This window comes from Microtus ochrogaster, linkage group LG5 (genome assembly GCF_000317375.1).
Source record: "Microtus ochrogaster isolate Prairie Vole_2 linkage group LG5, MicOch1.0, whole genome shotgun sequence".
Classification (NCBI taxonomy): Eukaryota; Metazoa; Chordata; class Mammalia; order Rodentia; family Cricetidae; genus Microtus; species Microtus ochrogaster.
The window spans coordinates 53217441-53243720 of record NC_022031.1 but is presented as its reverse complement, the minus strand read 5'-3'; the positions used below and the strand labels follow the sequence as shown (position 1 = coordinate 53243720).

Below are 26280 nucleotides of genomic sequence, written 5' to 3'. Positions count from 1 at the left end.
GATTGGGACTGGCTTATAGTTCAGATGTTACTCCATTATCAGCATGGTAGGACGCAGGCAGGCATAGTGCTGGAGAGGTAGCTGAGAGTTCTACACCTGGATGGGCAGGTGGTCTGTAAGAGAGAGACGCTGGGCCTGGCTTGAGCATCTGAAACCTCAAAGCCCATTCCCAGTGACACACTTCCTCTAACTAGGCCACACTCTCAGTAGTTCCAGTCTTTGTGAATCTGTGTGGGACATTTTCATTCAAACACTAGCATCTTTGAGTGGACATCTGAGTTGATCTTGATAGAGAATTTTAATACATCATACTAAATATACTATGTAAGTTGTATACAGTCATGAGTATAATCAATTCAGAGACACTCGTGGGTCAGTTTCTGAATTGTGAATGCCAGGCAAGGAAGGAAGTGAAACTTAAAAACTTGTGTTCCCAAAGAAGTGATGCCAGCCGACCCTGGCAGTATTAACCCCTGTTCTTGTTAAAGTAGGAGGTCAATCTGGGGCTCTGTGCCCTCAGAGTCACTAAGGAACTCTCTCACCAGAGGGCAGGGTCACCCTACATGGTGTCCTCATTGTTTGAAAGATGTTGAAGTATTCATTCAGGTGTCATTTATTCAGATTCATGATGAGATAAATGGTCCTTGCCCCACCTCTGTCACCCTAATGAAAAGAGGGTCCAGTATCCTTTTCCCACAGAGATTGTTCTGTGTAGTGTTACTGCAAGGAAGAGATGTCAGTCTGCTGTTAACTTCCAGAAGTCTCATTCTGGAAACCTTTATATCTTAAGCATCTAGACATTCCTTTCAAGAGTTTTTTTTAATTTTAATTTTTATTTTTAAGCATTTGTGTGCATGGTGTTCCAGTGCTAAACATTAAACTTGTTAATAAAAACTAATAGTGTCAATATTTATTATAACAAAATTATCAGAGCAGTGATTGTGTTTGTGCATGTGTTAAAACAGTGAATCTGGCTTTTATAATTTGGGACCTAGGCTGGCCTTGAGCTCATGAACCTTTATCCTTTGCTTTCTTAGTGGTGTAATTAAAAAAAGGCATTGTCTCCATGCCTGGCTCCTTTTTGTTTTTGCATTTTATGTTTAGCATTTAGGTAATATATATTATTAGAATTAATATTTAATTAAATATCTTATTACATTAAATATTTAAAATGTACACCGTGTAAAATTATTAGCTTCCAAGGTCAGGAATTTTAAGTCATTAAACTAGGATTACTCTTAATAGAATTACTCTTCTTACTCAGTGGTTTAGAGCCATACTTTGAATCGGAAAGGCCTGATCCTGAAATGCTACCGTCTCATTCTCCAGATCAGCACTGTCCTATAAGCCAGCCACCTGACAGCTGCCCGTAAGAGCTGCCGCAGGGAGCTGTTAAGCACATGGATTCTGACTAAGTTTACTAAGTGAATTTTAAATTGCATGTAAGTTTGATCAGTTAATCTCTGGATATGTGATCATGGTCACCATGTAGTTAATTTAAATTCCCAGCCCCACTTTTCTAATTTCCATAATTACAAGAATTAAGTGAAATAGTATATTTAGATTGTTTTGACACTGTGACTGGAACAGAATATGTTCATGGAAAATATCATAATACATATTAATTTAAACTTGTTTATTTTTACTCTTTTCCAGGTTTAATTTATTTTTGGAAATCAAGTTCAATATTAAAAAGAAAAAGCACACATTATTGGAAGCCATTTTCTACTAATTCCGATACATTTTAACTTATGATTTGATTTGAATACTGTCATGGGAGGAGCTGTGAGTGCTGGGGAAGATAATGATGACTTAATTGATAACCTTAAAGAAGCTCAGTACATCCGCACTGAAAGAGTAGAGCAAGCCTTCAGAGCCATTGACCGCGGAGATTACTATCTGGAAGGCTACAGAGACAATGCGTACAAAGACTTAGCCTGGAAGCACGGGAACATACACTTGTCCGCACCTTGCATTTATTCTGAAGTTATGGAAGCTTTGAAACTTCAACCAGGATTATCATTTCTTAACCTGGGAAGTGGAACCGGATATTTAAGTACAATGGTGGGCTTAATTTTAGGTAATTTTATTTTTGTAAATTTCTATTTATAAAGTGAGCTGAGTTTGCGTGGCTCTTCATGACCTACAGTGTTTGTAACTGTACCTAGTATGTCTGAATGTATCTGTTTAAAGCCTAGGTGTGGAAACACATAGTTGTAGTCTTCTCTTTCCCAGCCCTGAACCTAATGATTGGTCATCTCTCATACTTTTCTGTCTAGTTACAGTAGATATAGCAGTCTGTCAGTATTTGAAATCAAGCAACTGGGCCTGGGTCTATAGCTCAGTTGGTAGGATTCTTACTTACCTAGCATGCACAAAACCCTGGTTTTGACCCAGTACTTCACATACTAACACGGCGGTAGAAGAATCAGAAATCGAAGTCATCCTTAGTAACATACTACATAGTGAGTTTGAGGCCAGTCTAAGAAACATGAGACACCCCCCCACCCCAAGAAAACAACTGGTAGGCAAGAAGCTCAGGAGTATTGGGAGATGCAATGTGTTCTTTGTAGTGATATTTAATTTTTGACCGTTTTATCAGTGTCCCACTTTAAATGGAAAGGTAATTGTGTCAGTCTTGTAGACAGGAGTGTGGGAGTTAAACATGTGGCCTGGTGAGTCAAAGCAAGAGACTGGGGAAATAACAGAGAAAGCAATTGTGGCATATTTGGGGTCTGTTGGACCAGACACTGGTGTCTGGTTATGAGCTGCCAGTGGGTGCTGGGAAGGAATTGGAAGAGCACCCAGTACTGTCACCCAGGCCATCTCTCCAGCCGCAAGTTTACACATTTTAGGTTGCTAACTTGGATGTTTAATAAAACTGTAGAGTTTGTAAACTTTGTCACAATTTAATCCTTAAGAACCTCTGTTATATTCACTTGTATCTACTCTTGGCTCCTCCCATAACCTTGGCATTCAGTTGCTCCTACAGATTGCCTTTCTGGACCTTTAATAGCAGCGGCATCACACAGTATTCTTTTGCATCTCGTTTCTGTCTCTTATCTGTAGCTTCACAGTTCACATGCTGGAGTCTGACTGGGTAATAATTCACAATTGTCTGGTGTTTTAGCTACTGTTTTTGGTTATTTGGAGTACTGTCATGGTAATCTTGGAGCAACTTCATGTGGATTACTTTTTTCTCTTGAGCAGATCTTAGAACTAGAATTGTTGGGCTGAAGGTAAAATTATATTTACCTTTTTAAGACATAGCCAAACTTGTGTGGCCTGAGTGTTCTGTTTTTTACATTCCTGCCTACATGGGAGAAGGGTTTGGTCTTCAGCATCCTCACTGACACTCAGTGCTGTATCTGTGTCAGCGGATGTGTATTTCCATCTCTGTTAGGTGCGGCTTAAACTTAGGGCTGGTGTATGCTATACATGCATTTACTCAACCACCAAGCCACACCTCCCTTCTGAGAATCTGAACCTGGGCTGGAGAAATGGCTCAGAGATTAAGAGCACTGACTGCTCTTCCAGAGGACTCAGGTTTGATTTCCAGCACCCACATGACAACTGACAACTGTCTGTAACTCCAAGATCTGACACCCTCCCACAAGGCATACATGCAGACAAAACATCAATTAAAAATAATAATTTTTTATCTTCAATTTTTTTAATTTATTTATTTATTAAAGATTTTTGTCTCTTCCCCGCCACCGCCTCCCATTTCCCTCCCCCTCCCCCAATCAAGTCCCCCCCCTCCTCAGCCCGAAGAGCAATCAGGGTTCCCTGCCCTGTGGGAAGTCCAAGGAACCCCCACCTCCATCCAGGTCTAGTAAGGTGAGCATCCAAACTGCCTAGGCTCCTACAAAGCCAGTACGTGCAGTAGAATCAGAGACCCATTGCCATTGTTCTTGAGTTCTCAGTAGTCCTCATTGCCTGCTATGTTCAGCGAGTCCGGCATTATCCCAGGCTTTTTCAGACCCAGGCCAGCTGGCCTTGGTGAGTTCCCCAATAGAACATCCCCATTGTCTCCATGTGTGGGTGCACCCCTTGCGGTCCTGAGTTCCTTGCTCGTGCTCTCTCTCCTTCTGCTCCTGATTTGGACCTTGAGAATTATGATGGGTGCTCCAATGTGGGTCTCTGTCTCTGTCTCCTTTCATCGCCTGATGAAGGTTAATATTCAGGAGGATGCCTATATGTTTTTCTTTGGGTTCTCCTTATTTAGCTTCTCTAGGAAAAAATAATAAATTTTTTAAAAATAAAGTCTAATTAGTCATTATGAAGATCATTCCTGATAAGTGACTTGCTTTTGGTTGTTAACAAATCCCTTGAGGATGTTGTCTCTTAGACCTATTACACTTAAGCTGTCAAAGTGCCTTGCTGTGCACCCTTCACTCTGTCCTATGTAGGTATCTGTGCATCTTGTTTTCCGCCCTAACACCCTTTATTACATTATTAGCATGGTTCTTCCTTTTTTTAACTTTAAAAATTAGTTTTTAAAGTAAGGGACTTTTTCTGGCATTTTCATACCTACTTTGTTTGGGTTGATTTTGCTCCTGCCATTTCTTTCCCCACTGTGCGCTGTTCCATCAACATTCTCTCTTCAGTTTAGTATCTCATGTGTTCTGCTGTCTTCTCTACTTCCCTCTGAAAACCTCCTATTTCCTGTCTCATGGGCCCCTTTCCTGGTTTTGGAGCCTTTATTCTACCTAGGTGCATAGATGTAGCGTTAGAAACTAAGAGTCCCGTATACAAGAGAACACAGCATTTCTTTCTGATCCTGGGCTACCTTGCTTTATACTTTCTCTAGTTTCATCCATTTTTCTGCAGATTTTATTTTTCTGTGCAGTTGGATAACAGTCCACTGTGTATCATGCTTTTGTTATCTGTTTATCAGTTGATGGACGTCTAGACTGGTTCCATTTGCCTGCTTTGTGACTAGAGCATCACTGAACGTGACTGTGTGTCTCTGGTAGCATATTGAGTCATCCATGCATTTTATTGCTGCTGCCTCTAAAGGTTGGTATGCTGGTGATTTCCTTTATGGTTATTACTGCTGTCATTTACAGTAATAATAGCAGCAAAGAGTATGCGGATAACATACCGTGCAATAATTCATTTTCAGAGTAATTGCTTCTCTAGTTTTATTACATTAAACACTGTTACAAAGTGTGCGGAAATCTCAGTGATAGGAAAGTTTTCCAAATAGTTCACCTGCGTGAGTATCTTTGGAATTAACATTTCCCCAATGTGGATCACCTGTATAGGAAATGGCTCTTTCTTGCTTTTTGTCAATTCTGAGGATTTCTTTGTTTGATTAAATTTAGTTATAAAGCAGATGAGTGCACTCCTTTTGGTCTCCCCACCCCCTATGAATGCAGTACTTTTGTAGCCCCATAAATGTAACGCTTGGTTTTTGAAACAGGGTTTTTCCTAACAGCTCTGGCTTTCTTGGAACTTGTTTTGTAGTCCAGGTTGTCCTCAAATGCACAGAGATCCACCTGCCTCTGCCTTCCTAGTGCTAAAATTTAAGGCTTGTGCCACCACGGCTTGGCGAATGCAATGCTTTTCTAGCTCACGAGTGCAGCAGTGCTTTTGTAGCCCCTATGAGAACAGCATTCTTGTGACCTCACGAGTGCACTGCTGCTTTTGGTGTCAATTGTGCATAGAAGCAGAGATCTTGAGTCCCTGTTGTGTGTTTTTAGCAGAAGTGTGGCAGGGCTGACCTCTCTTCCCTTGCTTGTGCTGGGCAAGAAACTGCATTGTCCTGAGGCCAGTGAGCAAAGCTTCAGTCCTAAGTCCGGCAGCAGTCCCTGGGGCTCTTAGGTAAGTCACATTCTGAGCTCCTTTTAGCTGTAAAATTAAGTGAATTCGACCAGGATGAGATTTAATATGTAAGATTTTAATCTCTCTCTCTCTCTCTCTCTCTCTCTCTCTCTCTCTCTCTCTCTCTCCAGGATGAGTTTTAATATGTAAAATTTTAATATCTCTCTCTGTCACACACACACATCCCTAGGGACAGTGGTTTGGTGTTTATCTGTACCTGCTGAACTTGACAGAACATAACTACCGGTAGATTAGAATAGATACTTTCAGAAATTTTTATTTGTTTCCCTATGTGTGAAAGAATTTATGAACAAGTCTTGTAGTATCAAAGCTCACAACTTGTGGTACAGTTGTCCTTAGGCTGGATTCTGGATTCAGTGTTGGGCTGAATGAATAGGTCAAGTAGAGGCAGAGTTTTTCTGCAGGGAGGTTTTTGTCTTCTCTGGAACTGGTCTACACTTTCTGTTTGAGTCTGCCTTCTGACAGAGTTAGCATGTTCCATTCTTGGAATTTTACCTGTATGTACGTGTGTGTGTGTGTGTGTGTATGTGTGTGTGTGTTTGAGAGAGATTCATGCAATCTATTGTATTCATTCTTTCCTTCACAACCCTCTCTTCTGCTTCTGTTGAGCTCCTTCTTTTCATTAATTTTCCCTTATTTGTCTTTATTTCTCTCCCCCCCCCCCCACACACACACTGATTTTAAGTGTGGAAACTTTTGGGTTAAGTGTGTGAGCACAGTAGGATCTACTTACTGGTACATGGGGAACTTTGCAGTGGCTACACCAATGAAAAAAATGACAACCGTTCCCTGCCAATAGCTCATCCGGGAGGGTTGGGGCCTCAGGAGCACTTCCCTCCCCCCTCCCCCATAACATAATGGTAGCAGGAGCAGTCGTATATAGATCTTGTGCCTGCATATCCACAGCTGCTGTGTGTTGATGATTGTCAGGCCAGGACGTGCCATATCCCGAAGGCAGTGTGTTATAGCACCGCTTCCCCCTCTTCTTCAGTGTCTAATTTCCAGATCTTCTGTTGTTTCTGTAATTGCCTTGTTCATTTTGTGTTTTAATTTCTTTGACTTTAGCCTGTAGTGAAGGATAGAATTCTCTTTTGAGTATCCATGAATTTCCACAGCTTTAGGGTGTACCTACCCAGGCCTGGGCGTGGACGTTGGACAGTACTCCTGTCTTCATCCTAGGCACGCCACATCCTATTCTTCAGTGTGTATAAAAATTTACCCTGTCTTCAACTTAGTCCTTCTCTTGGTTTTTCCACACAACACAAGAGTTTCATTATATTCTTTTTTTCCTGTTTCCCTTCTTGCTGAGAGATGGAGTTTTCTTCTAAACTACTCAAGGTACAGAATTGAGTATCAGCCTCTTTAATCTTAAGCTGTTGAAGAGGCAGCAGACTCATTTCCAGGGCCCAAAACTTCGAAGTATCAAAAAGCATGCTTTTAAAAAGCTTTTTTTTTAAAAAAAAAATTTCATTTACTTCAGTGACCTCTCCACTTCCACAGTAACATAAAGCCCCAAGGGCACCTTGATTTTTTTTTTTCAAATAATGTCTATGTGATGGATGTGTTGACTTGAAGCAAGAAGAAAAATTGTTTCACAGATGAAAAGAAAATATTTAATGTGCTGCAAAGATTTTATATTAAATTAGTTTTGAGTCTTAATACATTGATTTGTAAGATTTGCTTACACTAATATTTTGTCATAATTTGCAATTTCTGTCATCATCTTCATGAAGTATTTACTTTAGATCCTGTACCAACTGAGAATACCCAATAGAGAACCATAAGAAGGCTTTCATTAGCTCTTCTTCGTTCTGCTCAGTAAATTCACATTTCAGTTGAGTCGGTCATTGATGGCCATGGTTGCCTTCAGGTGCAGTAAATATAAGGTGGGCATTGTAGTGGTTCCTGTAATCCCAGCCCAGATCAGGATTAAAGTTCAAGACGAGCCTGAGCTACATTACAAGAGCCTGTCTCACAAAAAAGGAAGAAAAAAAAAAAAACCAAAGAAAATGAATCCTGGCAAAATAGATTTTGTTAAAAGAAATTTGGGTCCACATCTGAAGCTGCGTATATTGTGTATGTGAAGTAGACAGGAGAAACATTAATTTAAGAAAATTCTCAGTTACATAGCAAATTCAAGATATCAAAGCCAGCCTGGACTACAATGAGAAGCTGCCTAGAAAAGCTAATAAAAACAATAACAGAAAACCTCATGAAGCACTGTCTCAAGTAACAGTAACTAAAAGGAAGTAGTGATTATATCAATAGACTTAGAAGAGTCTAGTGCCTTTCAAGATGTTACTGGGAAATTCTAGGACCTTTTCATGAGACTTCGCAAACCTAGAGAAGACAGTTTAGACAGCATACTGTCAGCCATCAAGAAAGCAAACTTGGGGCTAGAGAGATGGCTCAGAGGTTAAGAGCATTGCCTGCTATTCCAAAGGTCCTGAGTTCAATTCCCAGCAACCACATGGTGGCTCACAACCATCTATAATGGGGTCTGGTGCCCTCTTCTGGCATGCAGGCATACACACAGACAGAATATTGTATACATAATAAATAAATAATTATTAAAAAATAAATTGATTTAAAAAAAGAAAGCAAACTTTTTCATTGCCGTCATCTTCTCTGCAGTAGATTGGTGCTGTCAGAAACAGATGTATCTCATTGTCATGAAAAGCCTTACGTTATTAAAATATCTTAAATGCCATATTCTGTAGATTTCTGAAGTGTTTGAAGACCACCTATCTATCTAAAATATATCTGTTTGACCCTGAAAAAAATACCTAAGGTGACTGCAAGTTTGATTGTTATAGATTAACTACTAATTTTACATTTCTTATTTTTTCCTAAACATTTTGCAACAATAACTTTCAAGGACTAGAATTTTACATTAAATTTTTAAATGAGTTGCCTATATACAATGTCTTAAGCTAGAGTAGAAACATATATACAGTATGTTCTAACAGAAATAGCCTTAGTTTTGTATTAATGTATAAAAATTTTCTAAGAATAGAAACATATAGTTGAAACAAAAATAGCCTTAAATTGTGTCAAATACAAAAATCTGTACCGATGTAAAATATTTGAGATTAATAGTTTCTTTTTAGTTTAAAAGTAAGTTTCAATAATCTAACCTTTTATCCTATCATTCCTATATCCCCCTTTTAAAAATCTTTTCAGAAAGAGGTCCCTAACTCTACCATCTTTGCTTAGTCTTTTTTCTTTCGTCATGACCGGTAGTAACTTTCACCCAATCCTCCAAAAGGTGATAAACATCCATAACCCACTGAATGACAAAAAACCAGTCACTCCACCTCTTGGTAATGTGAACATCATGTTCTTAAAAGAACTTCCTGTTGCCTGGGGACAACAACATCCTTTAGGGACTCTGAGAAAATTAAGATAATGGTCAAGTCTTGGGAGAGCTAGCTGCTATCCACTCTCAGTGTGATGGGACTTATTTGAAGTCCTGACTGGAGTAGTCTGTGAGGCTGTACTATCTCAGCTAACCTGTTTGAAGTTATTCTGGGTATGGAATTTTGAGGACGTTGTAGCAGAGGCATTCTGAGAGACTGGATCACCTAAGCTGCATGTCTGTATTGGTGTCTGTTCCGTTTTTTTTTTCCCCCTGAAAACATAAAATTTTAAAGGTACCATACAAACTGGCATTAACACAATTTAAATTCATCCAGAGTTTCTTCTCTGCCCAGAAGTCCTGCCTAACTTCTCTTGTCTAGCTATGGATCATTTATAAACCAATTGGGTGCCTCTGGAAGGTAAGGTAAACAGCAACACATCTTTACACAGCTTGCTCAAATATCACTCTTGGCTAAACAGCGACCTTGACCTCCTGATCTTCTTGCTGTCACTTTCCAGGTACTAGAATTACGTGCAGGAGCTACTAAATGAGACTGTTTATGGTTTGACAGATTATGCTTTTCATAGTTCACTTTTTACCTGTTGTGATCTATAAGTTGAATTATTTACACTTTCTAAAGTCTTATCTTACATAACTAGAGTTATTAATAATTTTTAAAAGGTATTTTAATGTATACTTTAATATCATTTACTTTATATTTGTTTCATAGAAACCAAATAATCAACTCAGGCATTTCCCCTTATGGTAAATATTAAGGTTTAGCCAAAAATCTTTTATATTAATAGTTGTTAACTTTTGGAATTACTTTACAAATGAGCACGGAGATTTGAACGGTCCAGATCAACTTTAAGAATCACTCAAACTGAGCTGGGCATGTTCTCCCGTATCTAGACAGATCAGGAGAACAAGGTGAAGACTACTTTTAAACAATTTCAATTACTGATGACTGCCGTTTTAAAAGCACTATTTTCTGACAGGTAGAGGAGAACACCAGCCAAAACTTCCACTCACGAGATTCCATTATAGGTGACTGTCTGCAAGGCAGCTTTAACTTGAACAACGTTTAAAGCAAATACTTGTATTCTTATTATCTTATTGTTTAGATTGCACAAAGCCATTTCCATGTCTTGTAAAATACTTTAAGCATATTCTTTCCTTTATCTACTTTGACTTTCCTCTGAGCTTTTATGCTGAACTTTCTCCCATATGTATTTTGTTTCTTTGCAAACTGAAATTCTCAAGATGCTCAGATTGAGTATCTGTTAAAGAGTAACATTACCATGTAGAGGAGTTTATATATAATTTTGGGAGGAGGTTTTTTGTTTTTAATGATTCTTCAGTTTACTGTTTATAATATTATAAATATATTATATTATATATTATAATTATATACTATATTATATTAGGAAGTACTAAATGATGATGAACTGAAGTCTTGTCAGTTGGAAGCTGACCAGTGTATAAGTAAGGAAACAAAAGAAGTGCTTAGGATTGCTTCACCTTGTCCACTTTTAAAAACATAATATTTTAGGTTAGTTGGCATGCTGATGTAATCCCGTTGCTTGAGAGGTCATGACAGGACCAGCCCATGAGATCATTCTCCATTGCATAACAGTTCAGTGCCAGCCTGGGCTTTCTGTACAACCTTGTCTTGGCACCACACCCAACCCCTAAAACAAAACAAAACTCCACCAAACTGGAAAAAAATTAATCTGTATTTTGTTTGCTAAGTCAGATTCTCTTTCATTAAGATGCTTGTCTAAATACATCTCTAGGTAAAAATCAGTTTTCTGTTTTTTAAAACAACTGAAAAGCATGTTGTGGCAATCTAGCATGAGAAAGCATTATATACATTTGATATTTGGGTTGAAGACTATGTGAATATTTTGTTTTAGTTTTTTGTACTCTTGAAACATCTAAATTTGATCATTTGTAATTGACTGTTTCTTGTGACTTTAAAGTTCTTAGAGGTTAGTAGAGACAAGTCTGATAGGCATTGTATTGTGACAGACTGTAGTGGACACATCTAGTTACAGATTCCTTAAGGAAAATTGATAATCTGGACCCAGTAGCACATGCCTTTAATCCCAGCATTGCAGTGGCAGAGACAGGAGAATCTTCAAAAATAGTTGGGTACTACATAGACTGTCACCAAAACAACAACAAAAAGCACAAGCTTCGAAAGAAACCTCTCAGATTATAGTAAGAGACTGTAGAGCACAACACGTTGATTGCATTACAGACAATGAAGAGAGCTTGCATTGTCAGCTGCAATCAAGTATTGCCTTTGTGAGATAGTGGGCACACAGCATGTGTTGTAGTAACGTTAGAAAATGTCAGGTCCTACATTTCAGTAAGCCTCGCCTGCTAGTTATAGGGAACACTGAGAAATCCCTCCCCTCCAGCCCTTTCTTGGGAGATCTCTCCAGCTCTCATCATCTGTAGAAAGAAGTGTGATGTGAAAAGCATGTGGTTTGCTGGACCTCTTCACTGCACATTTGAGAACCATCAGGTTTTGAAGAAATGATAAGTGAAAGATTTTGGTAAAGATTTGAACTTCAGCTGCATGCGTATTTTCCCTTGCTGTTCAGGAAGTGGAGGCAGGAGAATCACAAGGTAGAGACTAGCCTGGGCTACTTAACGACTTCAGTAAGCTACTTAGCAAAGCAGTGGGCTGGAGTACAGAGTGCTGACTAGGACAAGGTCTGGTTCTAGTTTCAGAACCGCAGAGCAACACCACCACCCCTTAAACCTGGGGATATGTGATTATTTTGATCATAGTGTCCTGCCAAAAAACAGTCTTTAGAGATCTGTAGGTTTCAGCCTTATAATCGCTCTTGCTTTTGTGTTTGCTCCCTCTTTCCCTTCACAGAAAAGGTGAATTCTACCTTCCACATTACTATACCAAAGCAATGTAAGCAGGTTTCCATTCGACTTGAAAATATAACTAGTACATGTTTGCATATTTCTTACACTTTCTTAATGGTACATGATAGATAAGTGCACAGAAATTAGAACTTGGGGGGGTCACATCATTAATATTTTTGTAAAAATGCTGCTACAATTACAGGTCCTTTTGGAATAAATCATGGGATTGAACTTCATTCAGATGTGGTGGAATATGCCAAGGAAAAACTGGAGAGCTTCATCAAAAATAGTGATAGCTTTGATAAGTAAGTATTTCTACCTGTAGTTTTGATGTGAGAACGATTAGTGAACATGTGTAGAATGCCTGTTCTTGACCAGTATCAGCTTTTTGATACTGGTTAAGTGAATACTGCAGACATCTGTGTACTATGAGGGAAAAAAAATAGGTGTTACCATGTAATTTTTTTATTAAATTACAGATAGATAATATGTGTTTACTTTCACTTATTAAATGTCATATGGGTATCCTCTGGAGAGAAACACAATCTTTGTGCTCCCAGTACTTATCTGTAACTGTTTTTAAACCTTCTGCATAGTAGTTTAACAGTCTGTCCTCTGTTGGTACCGTAATTTGTATGTCAATATTTAAGGGTCTCTCTTTACAGTATTCAGTTACTTCCTAATAGATTTAGTAGAAATGGCTGTAGAAATACATCTGTGTGTGTCATTGTGGGATCGTGTTTGAGAAAGCCATTTTATTGAACTGTTTTCTTCCCAGGTTTCCCTTTCTAAGACATATTACATAGCTGTTGATGCTTGGCCAGCAGTGAAAGTGAAGATTTGGCATGTAATCACATTAAATCTCTGCCTTGACATTTTTATGGAACAAGGGCTCTTATGCTTGAACTAGAGTAAAGCCCGTTAATTAAAATATCCTACTACATGTAGAGCTTTGGCATGTCATTTTTCTGTGTGGGTCATAGATTCCAATAGAAAAAGGCTTTAAAAGGATAGGAAGCATATGCTTAGGTAAACACAGCCACTATACAGGGTTTCAGTGTAGAAACTGACCCAGGCTTCAAACATGGCTTATTGGCAGGGGTCTCTCACCCCATCCCTGGCTCTAACTGCCAGTGTGAAAAACTGTGTGCATGTGCATGTGTGTTTGGAGAGGTTGTTTCTGGGCCACCACAAGGGGTTTCATCTTGAGAGAGCACACCTAGAGGAGAGATCCAGAAGCCAAGAACACCTTGACTGTCATCCACAGAGTGTATTTTCCCTTTCTTCCCTTCTTTTGCTCCTCGGCCTCTTCTCTTTGCCCTTTCATTTTTACCTCCTTCACTGTTGTGGGTTTTTGTTTGTCCTGGTGTGAATGATGCTTGAACTGGTTCAAGAACACAAAACTCAGACTCCCTAGCAAAATCTGCAGCCCCTGGAGTCCAGGCAAGCTTGTGCAACACAGGTGTGACTGTAGTCAGATTATTCAGCTCTTCGGGCAGGATTGAGGGTGTGCAGATACTCAGGCTTTATTTATTTATTTTTAATAAACAATATATTTAAGTCAGCCAGTTAAATGATCAGTTTGCTGAAAAAAAAACTGTTTTAGATTTTCAGATTTATTTTATATGTATGAGTGTTGTGCCTACATATCTGTGTGTGCAGCATATGCATGCCTGGGGCACATAGAGTTCAGAAAAGGTGTTAGATCCCTTGGCACTGGAGTTACAGATAGTTGTGAGCTGCCATGTGGATGCTGAAAGTCCAACCCCAAGAGCAGCAAGTGCACTAAATCACCGAGCTATCTCTCCAACCCCCCAAACTATTAATGAATAATTAGCACCTGCTTCATACTCTCAGCCATTTTCAATTATCTACTGCATTTATTCCAAAAAAGAAACATATTTAACAGAAACTGAAGTTTTTAGCCCAAGTTCTTTAATAAGAAATTGCGGTTAAACTTTAGAATTTGTTTGTGTCTTCATTATTTTCCTTCTATCTAATGACTGATGTGGTTGCTGAGTCTTGAGATGTGGGCAAGATTAATTTTTATCTAGTCATGGGATTTTTTTATTGTTTGCCTGCAAAGTATGGCTTTTGATATTGAAAATTAATCTGGCCATAAGAACTTTTAAAATATATTTTAGCTTAGAAAGTGTAATGGTAACGTTAACAAATGCTCAAAATCTATAGCAAGATCTGTTACATAGTATTAATACATTTCATCTGCTGATACATGAAGGTTCAGTTTCTAATCATTAATCACAACAGGCTTAAGGAAGACAAGTCACTAAACAAGTAGTTCTAGATAATAGTAAAACACGCAATGATTTTTTTTATTTTGTATACTTTAATTCATAACAAATCATTTTGAATGCTATTTGGATGTCTCATTGTTTGGTGTGTGTGCGTGTGTGTGCGGGTGCGCGCAGTCTATATACTTGTTTGCGAGTTTGGACATGGAGGTGTATATGCATGTGTAGAGGCCAGAGATTGATGTGGGGTCTCCTTCCTTCATTGCTCCTTATCTGTATGTTTTAGATGGGATCTCTCAAGTTGAAGCTCATTTACTTAGCTAAGTGCCTGCTGCCATGCCAGGTTTCTTACATGGTCTTTTGGGGTACAAACTTAAGCCCTTACTTGATGGCAGGTATCTTATCCACTGGGATACCTATTCAGCTCCTCTCTCGCAAAAAATAAAAAAATTGTTACTGTTATACATGTTTTTAAACCAATCCCTGCCATTGATACCTATTAACTAAATGCTTACAGCGTGTTTTAGAAACTAAATCATTCAAAAGAAGACAGTGGGGGCAATTTTATTTTACATCTTAGGCACTGGTCTTGTATTCAGGTTTCTATTGCTGTGATAAACTCCATGACCAAAACCAACCTGGGAAGTAAAGGGTGTATTTCTGCTTACAGTCCATCACTGAAGGTAGTCAGGGCAGGAACTGAAGGAGAGACCATGAAGGAGGGGTGCTTACCAGCTTGCCTCCTATGCCTTGCTCAGCCTGTTTTCTTATACAGCCAAGGACCACCAGCCTCGTGATGACAGTTCCCACAGTAGTAGGCAAGGTCTTGACAAGTCAATCAGAAATCAAGAAAATGCCTCACAGACTTGCCTACATGTCAGTGTGCTGGAGATATGTTTTCACTTGAGGTTCCTTCTTCCCAGATGACCCTAGCTCATGCCAAGTTGACAAGCTAATCAGAACTGGTATGAAATAATACTTACTGTTCAATATCTCAATTACAAATGGGTCTCATTCAAAGAGTGGCTAGTACTAGGAAACTGTTTCATTTTGCATCAACTACAACTGGTAGAAAGTTAAGAAATCAAAGTTGATTCATTGGGCCAGTGCTTTGTTCTTTTTACATAGTTTGGTTTTGGTAGCCAGTTAGAGGATATATTTTTCTTCGTGTCATTTGTATTTTGATGATCTTTTAGGCTTTTTTTTTTAATGCTGGGTATATTATTGCAACTTTACTTCAATTAAAAAAATAAAGCATTTGTAGAATGCAGGGTTCTTCTAAGCAATTTCATATTTAATTGTGTGTGGAGGTATAAAGACATATTAATTAGTAATAGTCAATATCAAGGAAGATGGCTCATTAATTTTGTACTGGTCATCTCTAGAATTTAGCATGGAGAGAACAAGTGTTTAAAATCCAGTTCAGCTCTTCATTCAGGGAGTCCAGAGCCTTCTCATCAGCTCCTTCCTCCAAAAATATCGCCATGTTGGGCATGTTTTAATCTCTGCTGCAAAGGTTTTCTTACGTATATCTGCTTCAGGTCAGGGTGAGCTGGCACATATCAGAGGACGAGAGGTCTATTAGCTAACCAGTGTTAGAATATGTAATGCATGGTGTAGTGTGTGTGTGTTTGTGTGAGTGTTTTTTATGTACAAACTTGGATCTTTCATGTCTTAAATCAAGTTTTTTTGAATAAAAGAGTTCTTAATGTCTGTTGAGCTATGTCAGCACTGCATGAACAGGTGCATGGCTCAAAGCAACTCCTCAGAGTTCATTGTACTTGGACATGGGGAGCAAGAGTGAAGGACTTATTCCTTAGTGATAGTGTTCACTGAACTTCCTTATGAACCAGTCTGATTTCAAAAGTCTTCCTAAATACAAGTGACCAGATGATACTTTAGGATTTCTGGGCTAAATGATCTCTTAGGGCAGCCAGCAATTTTTACCCCTGCAGGAAAAGGTGGTTCTGCTACCAGGAAAAGGATTGCACTTGGCATGTTCTCGTCGCATTGTTCTGCTGTTGCTAGTTTATTAACCTCAAACAGTCTTTACATACCACAAAATGTCATTTTTATTTTATTGAACATTTTCATTACTTGTATTTATAGGAGTTAATTCTTACCTCCCACTGCGTGGGTCCTGAGGGTCAAACTCCAGTTGTCAGATGTAGTAGTGAGAAATTTTACTCATAGAGCCAAGAGTTCATTTGATAGTCCCAAAGTTTTTTGTTGTTGTTGTTGTTGTTGTTTTTATTTTTAGTTTATTTTTTTTTTATTTTTTGAGACCCGGATTTCTCTGTAGCTTTGGAGCCTGTCCTGGAACTAACTCTTGTAGACCAGGCTGGCCCTGAATTCATAGAGATCTGCTTGCCTCTGCCTCCCGAGTGCTGAGATTAAAGGTGTTAGATCTAGACTAGTGTTGGGGCCTTCATTGCTGAGTTTTTGTTTTTTTTGAGAAGATTGGGTGTTTAGTTGGGGGAGGGGGGTCTCTGCAAACAACAAGACCGGCAGAGTAATGATCTGTGTGAGGTAGAAGGAAAGCAGGTTCAGTACAACGCAGTAGCTGGTGTTGGTCAGACTGTTAGAGTCTGACACCAGGTGGTTTACTTTAGGCATATTTAAGCGCAACACATGTTTGGAAAGATTCCTGGTGTAACTAATTCAATCTTGTATATAACAAAGCTTAAGACATGTTTACATTGAAAATCTTTACAAAATACATGTGACCTTTCTCATGAAGATGGGTTCTATTCACCGAGAAATAATGCTTAATATTAACATCTAGGGAGAGTGACTGAGATAAATGTAAAAGTTTGTGGGGGCCAAGTGAGGCCTGGTGCTATAGAAAGCATAAGCCACCAGGCTGTTAAGTACATTGATTCCCTGTTTTCTGGACTAAAAGACGTATCCATCTCTTCTGTTGGAGAGACAACCTGTGTGTTTCACACTCCCGGCTTCCCTAGTGCTTGTCTGTTAGCATCAGGACCTCATGCCCAATTTACCTTAATTCAGTATTTATGCAGTAAACAAAGTACATCTCCCCAGCTGTGAATACTTGGGTGAGTATTTTAGCTAAGGAAGCTTGAATTATAAACTTGGACCTTATGGAAAAGTTTGTCATTAGTAACACATTTATTTATAATTGTGCATATGAGTTTACTTAGCATATATGTGCATGAACAGTTGATTTGACTCTGGAATCGTACGTCATAAAGTTCCTGTAAGGTCAGGAGGTTATATTTCCTTTAAGAGTGACTAGAGAGAAAATTTTCGAAGTGATCTTTTATCTATAGCCAAATGAGCATAGTTTGCATATCTGCATATAGAGAGTGGATTTTTATTTCTATTTAAATGGGCACATAAAAGAGTCCTAAGTGATGAAAACTGTAGTGGGTAGTCAGAGCAATAGGTCTTGTCTTAGGCCAATAATTCTATACCTGTTTGTTGTGATCCCTGGGTGTTGAACAACCCTTTCACAGGGGTCACATAGCAGATATCCTGCACATCAGATATTTATATTACTATTCTTAACAGTAGCAAAACCAGCTAAGAAGTAGCAATGAAAATAATTTTATGGTTGAGGGTCACCACAACATGTATTAAGGGTTATAGCATTAGGGTAGTTGAAAATTGCTGTCTTAGACTCTGGCCAGTAAAAACGATTGCTTTTTTCATTGTTTATTCCTGCTACCAATAAACTGTAGCCTAGCAACTTGGCCCTGGTTACAAAGTGTAAAGCAGCACTATCATAGGTATCATATGTCCTTCAGAGAAGAATCAGGCAACACCGCTGGGCTGGTATATACCCTACACAGGACAACACTGCTGAGCTGGTATACACCCTACACAGGACAACACCGCTGGGCTGGTATACACCCTACACAGGACAACACCGCTGAGCTGGTATACACCCTACACAGGAAAACACCGCTGAGCTGGTATACACCCTACACAGGAAAACACCGCTGAGCTGGTATATACCCTACACAGGACACCTTGGCTTTATTGGAGGGGAGGATGAGTGAAGGCAATGTCTTCTTCATCTTACGTAGTTTCCAAAAGTGTAATTGATGCATTGTAACAACTAGTACCCTGGTTTTACTTATAATTAGCTAAAGGTTTATTTCCCACAAGTGATTTGTATTTGAAAATTAAGTGCTTCTATATTCAGTTTTATCACTGGAGCAGTCTCTTCTGTCATTCTTAAGAGAATTGTACTGAAGTCATTTTGCTTTTATAATTCATTATACTCAGTATTTCTCAATACTTTTTTGATGTGGCTTAGTGGTTAAGAGCACTGCCTGCTCTTCCCAAAGGTCCTGAGTTCAATTCCCAGCAATCACATGGTGGCTCACAACCATGTGTAATGAGATCTGGTGCCCTCTTGAGGAAGAGACCTCAAGTGGTCAGTTGTCCTCGTCAACTTAGACCATGGAACCCAATATGGACACATTCAACAGAACGGCCATATATCGGCTGCCTATGCATGATTCATCATTGCCAGGGCATAAATTTCATTTTCATTCATCCATTCATTCATTCATTCAGAAAAAGTCTTAATACAAATTATTGTAGACTGTAAGCAGGTTTTTTTCCCCTTCTCTCTGGTAGTGAGGATTGAACCCAGGACTTTATACATGCTAGATTATTCTATCACTAAACTGTATCCTCAGCCCCCTTAAAATATGCTTTTGCACTAATCATGATGAGGCATACTTTCAACCCTAGCCCTTGGGAGACTAACACAGGAGAATCACTGGGCGCTCCGTACTAGCCTACCTAGGCTAGGCTACAGAGTCAAACCTTGTCTCAGAAACATTAATTTCCTGCTTCTTTCCCTTCCTCCTGTGTGTGTGACTGGAACTTACGTTGCTCAGATAGGCTTCAAATTTGTGATCCTCCTGTCTCAGCTTCCAGAGTGCTGGGATTGTAGGCATGAACCATCACACATTCCTAGACAAATTTTAATGTCATAACACTCAAATTCTAGGAGAGAGTTCTTGAAAATATAAAAGGGCTACCAGTTATACACATTAACATCTATGTGGAAATATTGAGTGGCTTTAAATAACTTAGCTGTCAGTTTTTTTAGCAAACATTGAACAGCCGTTTCAATACTGTGGGTTTCTACAATGTTTTTATTCAGTGTAAACAAACATAGATACCACTGTATTTATTTTCAATACTCTGTTTCAAATAATGCCTGAATTGTTCTAAGATGAGTTTGATTCCGTTGGAAGGGAAACCATTTGAAAAGGTAAAGTCTTCACTTTCTAATTTTCATTCACCAGTTCAGTTACTGATTATAAGGTAATTCAATGGTTTCTTTCGAGATCAAGAGTTTAATACTTCCCTTACTTTTACTCCAGCAGAAATGTTTCAAGTTTTTATCTTATTTTTAGCAAATATTCTTAGCAAAATGGTCATAGCTCTTAAGACTTAAAGTGTATTTTAATGAAATATTTTAAGAAAAAGATTTGTGATTCATTTGTCAGATTACTTTGGATGAGGTATGAGGACAAGGTAGGACTCTTTTCCAGGTCCTTGAAATTCCTTTATTCCATTGGGATAATTGTCTACAGTTTCAATGACAGTGTCCTCTGGCACCTTAACAAACCAGGTGCACAGTTGCTGGCCCCCACTTGACAGCGTATTGAAGGGGAATGTTGTTTTTTCTGCTCTCAGTCAGCTCCTAGACCTAGACTATCCGTCTAAGAGGGAAGCTACAGGGCAAGGCTAGGTCACCCTGCTCTCCTAGCTGCTTTTCAAAAGAATTATATGGGCAAGTTGGCAAGGTCCGGGCTGTGAACGAAGTCATCTGTCCGTCTGAGATGAAGATAGTCCAGCATGCACCCTTAAAGAAAGCCACTGCTGAGGTAAGTGACTGGAACCCTGGCCTCAACCAAATGTCTGTATGTTCTGCATTCTTCCATAAATGGTTTTCAGTACACAGCTTAGTAAGAGGGAGTGAAATGTGGTCTGTGTGGCAGTCTCACAAGAGTCATTGTATTTTCAGGTTCATTGGTGAAAAGCCTCATGCGAATGAATTTGTGGATGTTTTACAGGCTTCAACACCCTCCCCCACGTATAGATAACTTTTATCTGGTAGTATGACTCCAGAAAGTGAGTTTGAGAGATTCTCTTTTGGATTTTTTCAAAAAGGAAAAAAATGTTTGCTAATTTTAACCTAGGTACAGCTTTTTAAGAAAACATCTAATTTTAATGTAAGAATTCGGGAAAGATAACCTGAGCCATTCATAAATATGACCACACATTGATAACCTGAGCCATTCATAAATATGACCACACGTTTATCATTCTGGTAGACTGGTTGCATTTCCCAGGTTTTATTTGATGTGTGATTTCTATGAAAAAAATAGAATTTGGATTTTCTTTTTCCTTATATTCTAACCTGAATTACATGTATAATTTATCAGTGTACATGTGTAATATATCTTATATACAGAATTTCTGGTAAGGTTATTGTCTTCTAGGTTACACAGAAAATTTTGTTCAGGGTTTGAAGCCTGCTTTGTTTCTCTGTGTTTAAAGAACAGTGTGGAATAGCTTTTAGAATAGTTAAGAACTAAGAATTGAGTTTTTTATTTTCTAGTCTCCTTGGAAGAATCAATAGGTGTTATAATTTACTAGTCAGTAACAGATAACACTGTTAATAGCCCCATCTATGTCTTAATTTAGTTATTCTAGTGTGCATATTAATGAGTGTATTTATAAATATGTGCCACCATTTAATAGGGGTATCTTAAATGATAAGAATTTTGGAAAAAATGTCAGCCGTGGAATCTTTGTCATTCTCCAGCAATTGTAAAGGTATTGTGACGTTACTGAGGCATTTCCAGTTCTCCACTGCGTGCTACTCAGAAGCACCTACAGGTGCTTTATTAGAAAATTAATCTCTATACATAAATAAGGCTTTACAATTTGAACAGTTTTTTCCTTAACCAGTTGTGAAAAATTTATGTATTACAGGTAGCAAAAGTTAAGCCATAATTATAAGTATAATAAATAATGGTTGAGGGGGCTGGAGAGATGGCTCAGAGGTTAAGAGCACTGACTGCTCTTCCAGAGGTCCTGAGTTCAATTCCCAGCAACCACATGATGGCTCACAACCATCTGTAATGAGATCTGGTGCCCTCTTCTGGTGTGTGGGAAGCAGAATGTTGTACACATAATAAATAAATAAATTTAAAAATAAATAAATAAATAAATAATGGTTGAATAGGGAATACTTCGGGAAGAAATTTTTATTTCTTTTTATTTTATTTAATATTGTTATAAGGTGCTGGTGACTTCTTGTTGTATATTTGGCTTGCAGATTCTTATTACATGTTTTATTGCCAACATTATTTCACAGTTTTAGATATGACTCTTAAAATTTTTATTACTAGAAACAGGACAATACTTTTGAGATTTAAGTTTATTTTTCTCAATATGTTTTTATCTGTTTTGTTGTGGGTGGGGCACAGACTTGGAGGTTAGAGAACAGCTGTGACAGTTCTCGTCTTTTCCTGTGGTCCTGAGGACTGAACCCAGATCATCAGGCTTGTCAGCAGGTCCTTTACCCTCTGAGCCCTCTTACCAGCCCTAAGATATTTTCTAATTCCTGTAGGCTTTCAAATTTAAGTGTTCTGTTTAAGGAAGTTAGTATGTTAAAAGTATAGCTAGTGAGTGAATTAGGAGTCTATATTTCATTCGTATTAGTGGACATCAGAAATTGGATCTTTCTTCTAAACTAATGCTTTTATCTACACATTGAGGTAAATAGACTTCATCCTATCTCAACCAGAAGGGAAAACAAACATTCAGGTTATTACGAGAATAGTGAGCTTGGTTCTAGAGACTCAGTTATGACATTAAAGCATCTTGATTTTTTTTGATGTGTTGGATACATGATGCTGCAGTTACCAGGTAGTATCATGACCTTTGAACCATCACATCCCTATGGATTCAGTGGGCATTTACCAACCAGCATCATGATCTGAACCTTTGCATCACTGTAGACTGTAGTGGGCATAGACTTTTTCTCTAACTGTATTTCTAGGCAAATTTCTCTTCAAACCTTGAGATTTTTTTGTGATCATCACATTTAGTTTGTAATTTGAGTTCTTATTCAAAGTTGGTGATTAGAAAAGATACTATAAAGCATATGTATTTCTCATATGTTTTTCTTAATTGAATAAATGCATTTGGGGGTTGTAATAGGTGATAGACATGCAGTTAAATTTAGATATATTCAGAGATGACAAAAACAGAACAAAACCAACTAAATGAATGACAACCAGAAACCAGGACGATGTTCTAAAGGGAAAAAAGTATGGTAAGGAGAAAAGTTCTTGCACCATCTGTCTGCCTGAGACAAGCAAATGGCCAGTTGTGTGGTGTTTTTGTCCTTTGGTGTAACTGTGTAAACTTTGTCTTATTGGTATGTAATGTCAAAGAATTACTAGAATAGTTTAAAAAGTAATAGTTGCAAAAAGTCTTTGAAAATTCATATGAATTTTATGCACGGAATACAACTCGTTGGACTAGCCACATTTTAAGGTCTCAATGTGTGTGAGGTTAGTAAAGGCCATCTTGGATAGCGTGGCTCTAGACAGTCCTGTCTGACCTTTCAGATCACAGCTTTTAAGTCACAGGAAGCCTCTCATCTCCAGGACTGTTTGCTGCCTTTCACCTTCACACTTACGGAATCCTCTTCCTTTCCTCTAAATGCCAAAGCATGTACCACAATGTAAACTATACCGCAGTGAGTGGAATTGTGTAGTGTTTGCCTTGTCCATTCTCTTGTGTTTGCAGTGAGCACCCAGAGCTGCACTGAGATTCTCCTTCACTAGGAACGGGAACCATCTGGGGGGAGCTTGTGCAGAGGCACACACTTAATTTTAAAATCAGGCACAGAATTTTTGAATGATTTTCTGTGGTTTTAATTGTAAGCTGCTCACTTCTAAAGAATGATGATTTTCCACATACTAAAAATAGCTTTTTAAAGAGAGAAGTCGTTATAGATTTAATAAAAACCATTAGACCATGTGATTTACAACATGATATTTACTTTTTGAAACTGGAGCGACGGCTCACTGATGAAGAACTTGTTGCTCTTGCAGAGGATGTAGGTTTGATTCCCAGCACCCACATTGCTGTACACAGCTGTGTTTAACTCCGGTTCCAGGGAATCCAAATGCTTTCTCTGGCCTCCATTGGCACCAGGCATACATTTGGCACATATACATCCTCGCAGGCAAAACATCTATACACATACAATGATAAGTAAATCTAATAAGAAAATACATTTTGACCCTATCTTAAACAATCAGAGGTTGGGCTGTTTAGTTTTGTTTCTGAGAGAAGCTAAATATCCCTAATGTAGGTAAGCTATACTTTTAAAGATTAAGATTTCATTGTGAAGTTGATATGTGAAGTGTAACTTGAAAGTATAGTAGACATTTATTAATAGAAGATGGCCGGTGAGGGGATTTGGGGCAAAGGGACAGCGCATGCAGACACAGGAATGCTTTGTCATGGTTCTCACATGAAATTAGAGACAAGCAATTCAGTTTAGTGTCAACAGAGTGTGTATAGGTCACAGCTAGACTAGGAACCTGTCAGTGCTATAACAACACAGCTGCCTTGGTGGGGCCTCCTGATGCATCAGGACATGGCAGACAGCTTGGACATGTATTTGGGAATATTGTACAATATTTTTGGGGTGATCTTGCTTTGTAACAACTGATTAGTGTTATGAGTCCTAACCTACCCCTGTGACATGGCAGTTAATCCCTTTGGATGGTTTCCTCATGATCTAGTTACCTCCCTTCTTAAAGACTTTTCTGCCTCTCAACATTGCCTCCTTTGGACCAGCTTACAACACATAGGTTCTTTGAAGGAAGCACTCACACTAAATCCAGAACATAGCAACCTCTAAGTCTCTGCAGGAGGACAAAATGATGGAATGAGGTTCTAAAAAATGTAAGCAGTGAGTTGGTGTTCATAGTAAAAGAAATGACGAATCTGCCTGGCTCAGTGTGAAGGTGTGGAGAAGAGAGTACAGTGTGTACTGTTTCTAACTCCTACCCCCAGCTCTTTCAGCCCTTCCATGCTTTTAGGGCACAAGACTGGTGGACTCTTTAAATGTATATCCATTGATGTATCTATGGTCTAATAAATTTTTAATAATTTAGGATGGAAGAAATTCACTGTAATCATCAATAGACAGGATATGTTTTGTAAAGTAAAATTAGTTCTGATCGAAATCATTTGGTCATCCTCCAGTGTATGCCATTTTCCCACTGTAAATCATTTCATTTCTAAATATTGGCTCACTCTTATGGGATGATTTTATTACCTTCAGCTTCAAAGGTTAAGAAGTAGTTTCAAAATACTGGATGTGGTTGAGAATGGGTACTCACATGTATAGTTCAAGCATTTTAGATGCTGAAGCAAGACTTCAAGGAGTTCAAGATCATCTTGGGCTGTATAGTGAATTCAAGGTCTGAGAGGAAAAAGAATTGTGTTTGCATTGAGGTTTTAATTTTATGTTATATAACAGTCTGTTTTTTACTTTGTTGACAGAGTTTAAAACATAGAGTCTGTATAGGATAGTTTATTGATGTAAAAAAAAAATTACCAGTAACTAGTGTTGTAACCAGGACTTAGTTGGATGAAATTTGAAACCACATCTCCTTGTATTGCTTAAGAAAACCACAGGAGCCAAAGCTGCAGTTCACAAAGTACCACTCACTTGCTTCTATCCCATTCTTCTAAGTTGCCTAGCCACAAATTTTATTAAAGCCACCCTATTCTTAGTGGTAAATTGGCATCTTTTGGCCAAAGCTACGCTGCTACTGTTTCTGTCAGCAACATTGTCAAGCAGAGAGGAATCCTTGAAGAGCTTTCCTCCTTTCTTTTCGTCCCACATATTGGAAAGAGAGTAGAAAGGGAAGCCTTTTTCTGTTGTTGACTTTCATCTTCAAACATCATTATGGGAGCATCTCAAAATTGTCATTTGATGGGCTTTTCGTTACATTCATTTTTATGCTCTAAGCAGGGTTTGTATGGCCCAGAATAGGTTAATGCTTTGTGTATCACGTATAACAAAACAATATTACTTGAACAGTGTTAAATTCCACACATATGTTATTTCAAATTGCCTAATTGTATTTTATCCTTAAAATTAATTTTGGTAGCCTTGCTGTTTCAAGGACAGGGTTATGGTGATTTGTCAGAGAGCTATTTAGTTGTTTAAGCAAATTAAAATGTTTGTTTCCTCACACAGATTTGAATTCTGTGAACCCGCATTTGTGGTGGGTAACTGCCTTCAGATAGCTTCTGACAGTCATCAGTATGATCGAATTTACTGTGGAGCTGGAGTGCAGAAAGATCACGAAAACTACATGAAGATCTTGCTCAAAGTTGGGGGAATACTGGTCATGCCTATAGAGGATCAGGTACCTTCTGTGTCCTGCATTCGTCATGAGAGACCACACAGTTGTGAGATTCGGAATTACCATCTTATTACAGGGAAACTAACCTTTGAAGCAGAAAAAAGTTTTTATAGATCTACATAAGTGCACAGAAAAAAAACCTGAAAGAGATCTGTAATTGGTTTAAAGGGAAGCAGATGTAGAGAGGAAGTGTAACTGGGAGACCAGAGCCCACTTGACTAGTCAGCTCACCCAGGAAGTCAGCTAGCTGCCCCTGGGTTCATCATCTGGAAGGTAATTAGTGGAGTGCATGGGCTCTACCTGTAGCATGTTAAGTCTGCTTTGTGACTGGCTTCAATTGCTTAACTTCATAAATAAAACAAGAAGCTAAAATAAATCGCCATTGAGGGGTTGGAAAAATGGCTCAGTAGATGAGAGTGCTAAAGATTATTAGACGTGTTTCTAGAAGGACTAGGGATGTGATTGG

The 26280-nt window shown here is 38.5% G+C and overlaps 1 protein-coding gene across 5 annotated transcripts in view; it reads left to right on the top strand.

The window, feature by feature from the left end:
* The window catches only part of Pcmtd1 (protein-L-isoaspartate (D-aspartate) O-methyltransferase domain containing 1), a 61748-nt gene that overhangs the window by 27368 nt on the left and 8100 nt on the right, over positions 1 to 26280 (top strand). Inside the window, exons 2-5 of one of the 5 annotated variants that reach the window (XR_003378236.1) lie at positions 1657 to 2080; positions 12303 to 12405; positions 20038 to 20228; positions 25646 to 25720. Coding sequence is in view for 4 of the 5 variants with exons in the window: in XM_005362239.3 (XP_005362296.1) it covers positions 1774 to 2080; positions 12303 to 12405; positions 25646 to 25817 (582 nt within the window). In the remaining variant the exon portion in view is untranslated. Of the gene's footprint in view, positions 1 to 1656; positions 2081 to 12302; positions 12406 to 20037; positions 20229 to 25645; positions 25818 to 26280 lie in introns of those variants that run through there. The other 4 variants (XM_005362239.3, XM_026786569.1, XM_026786570.1 and 1 more) reach the window with 4 other exon arrangements.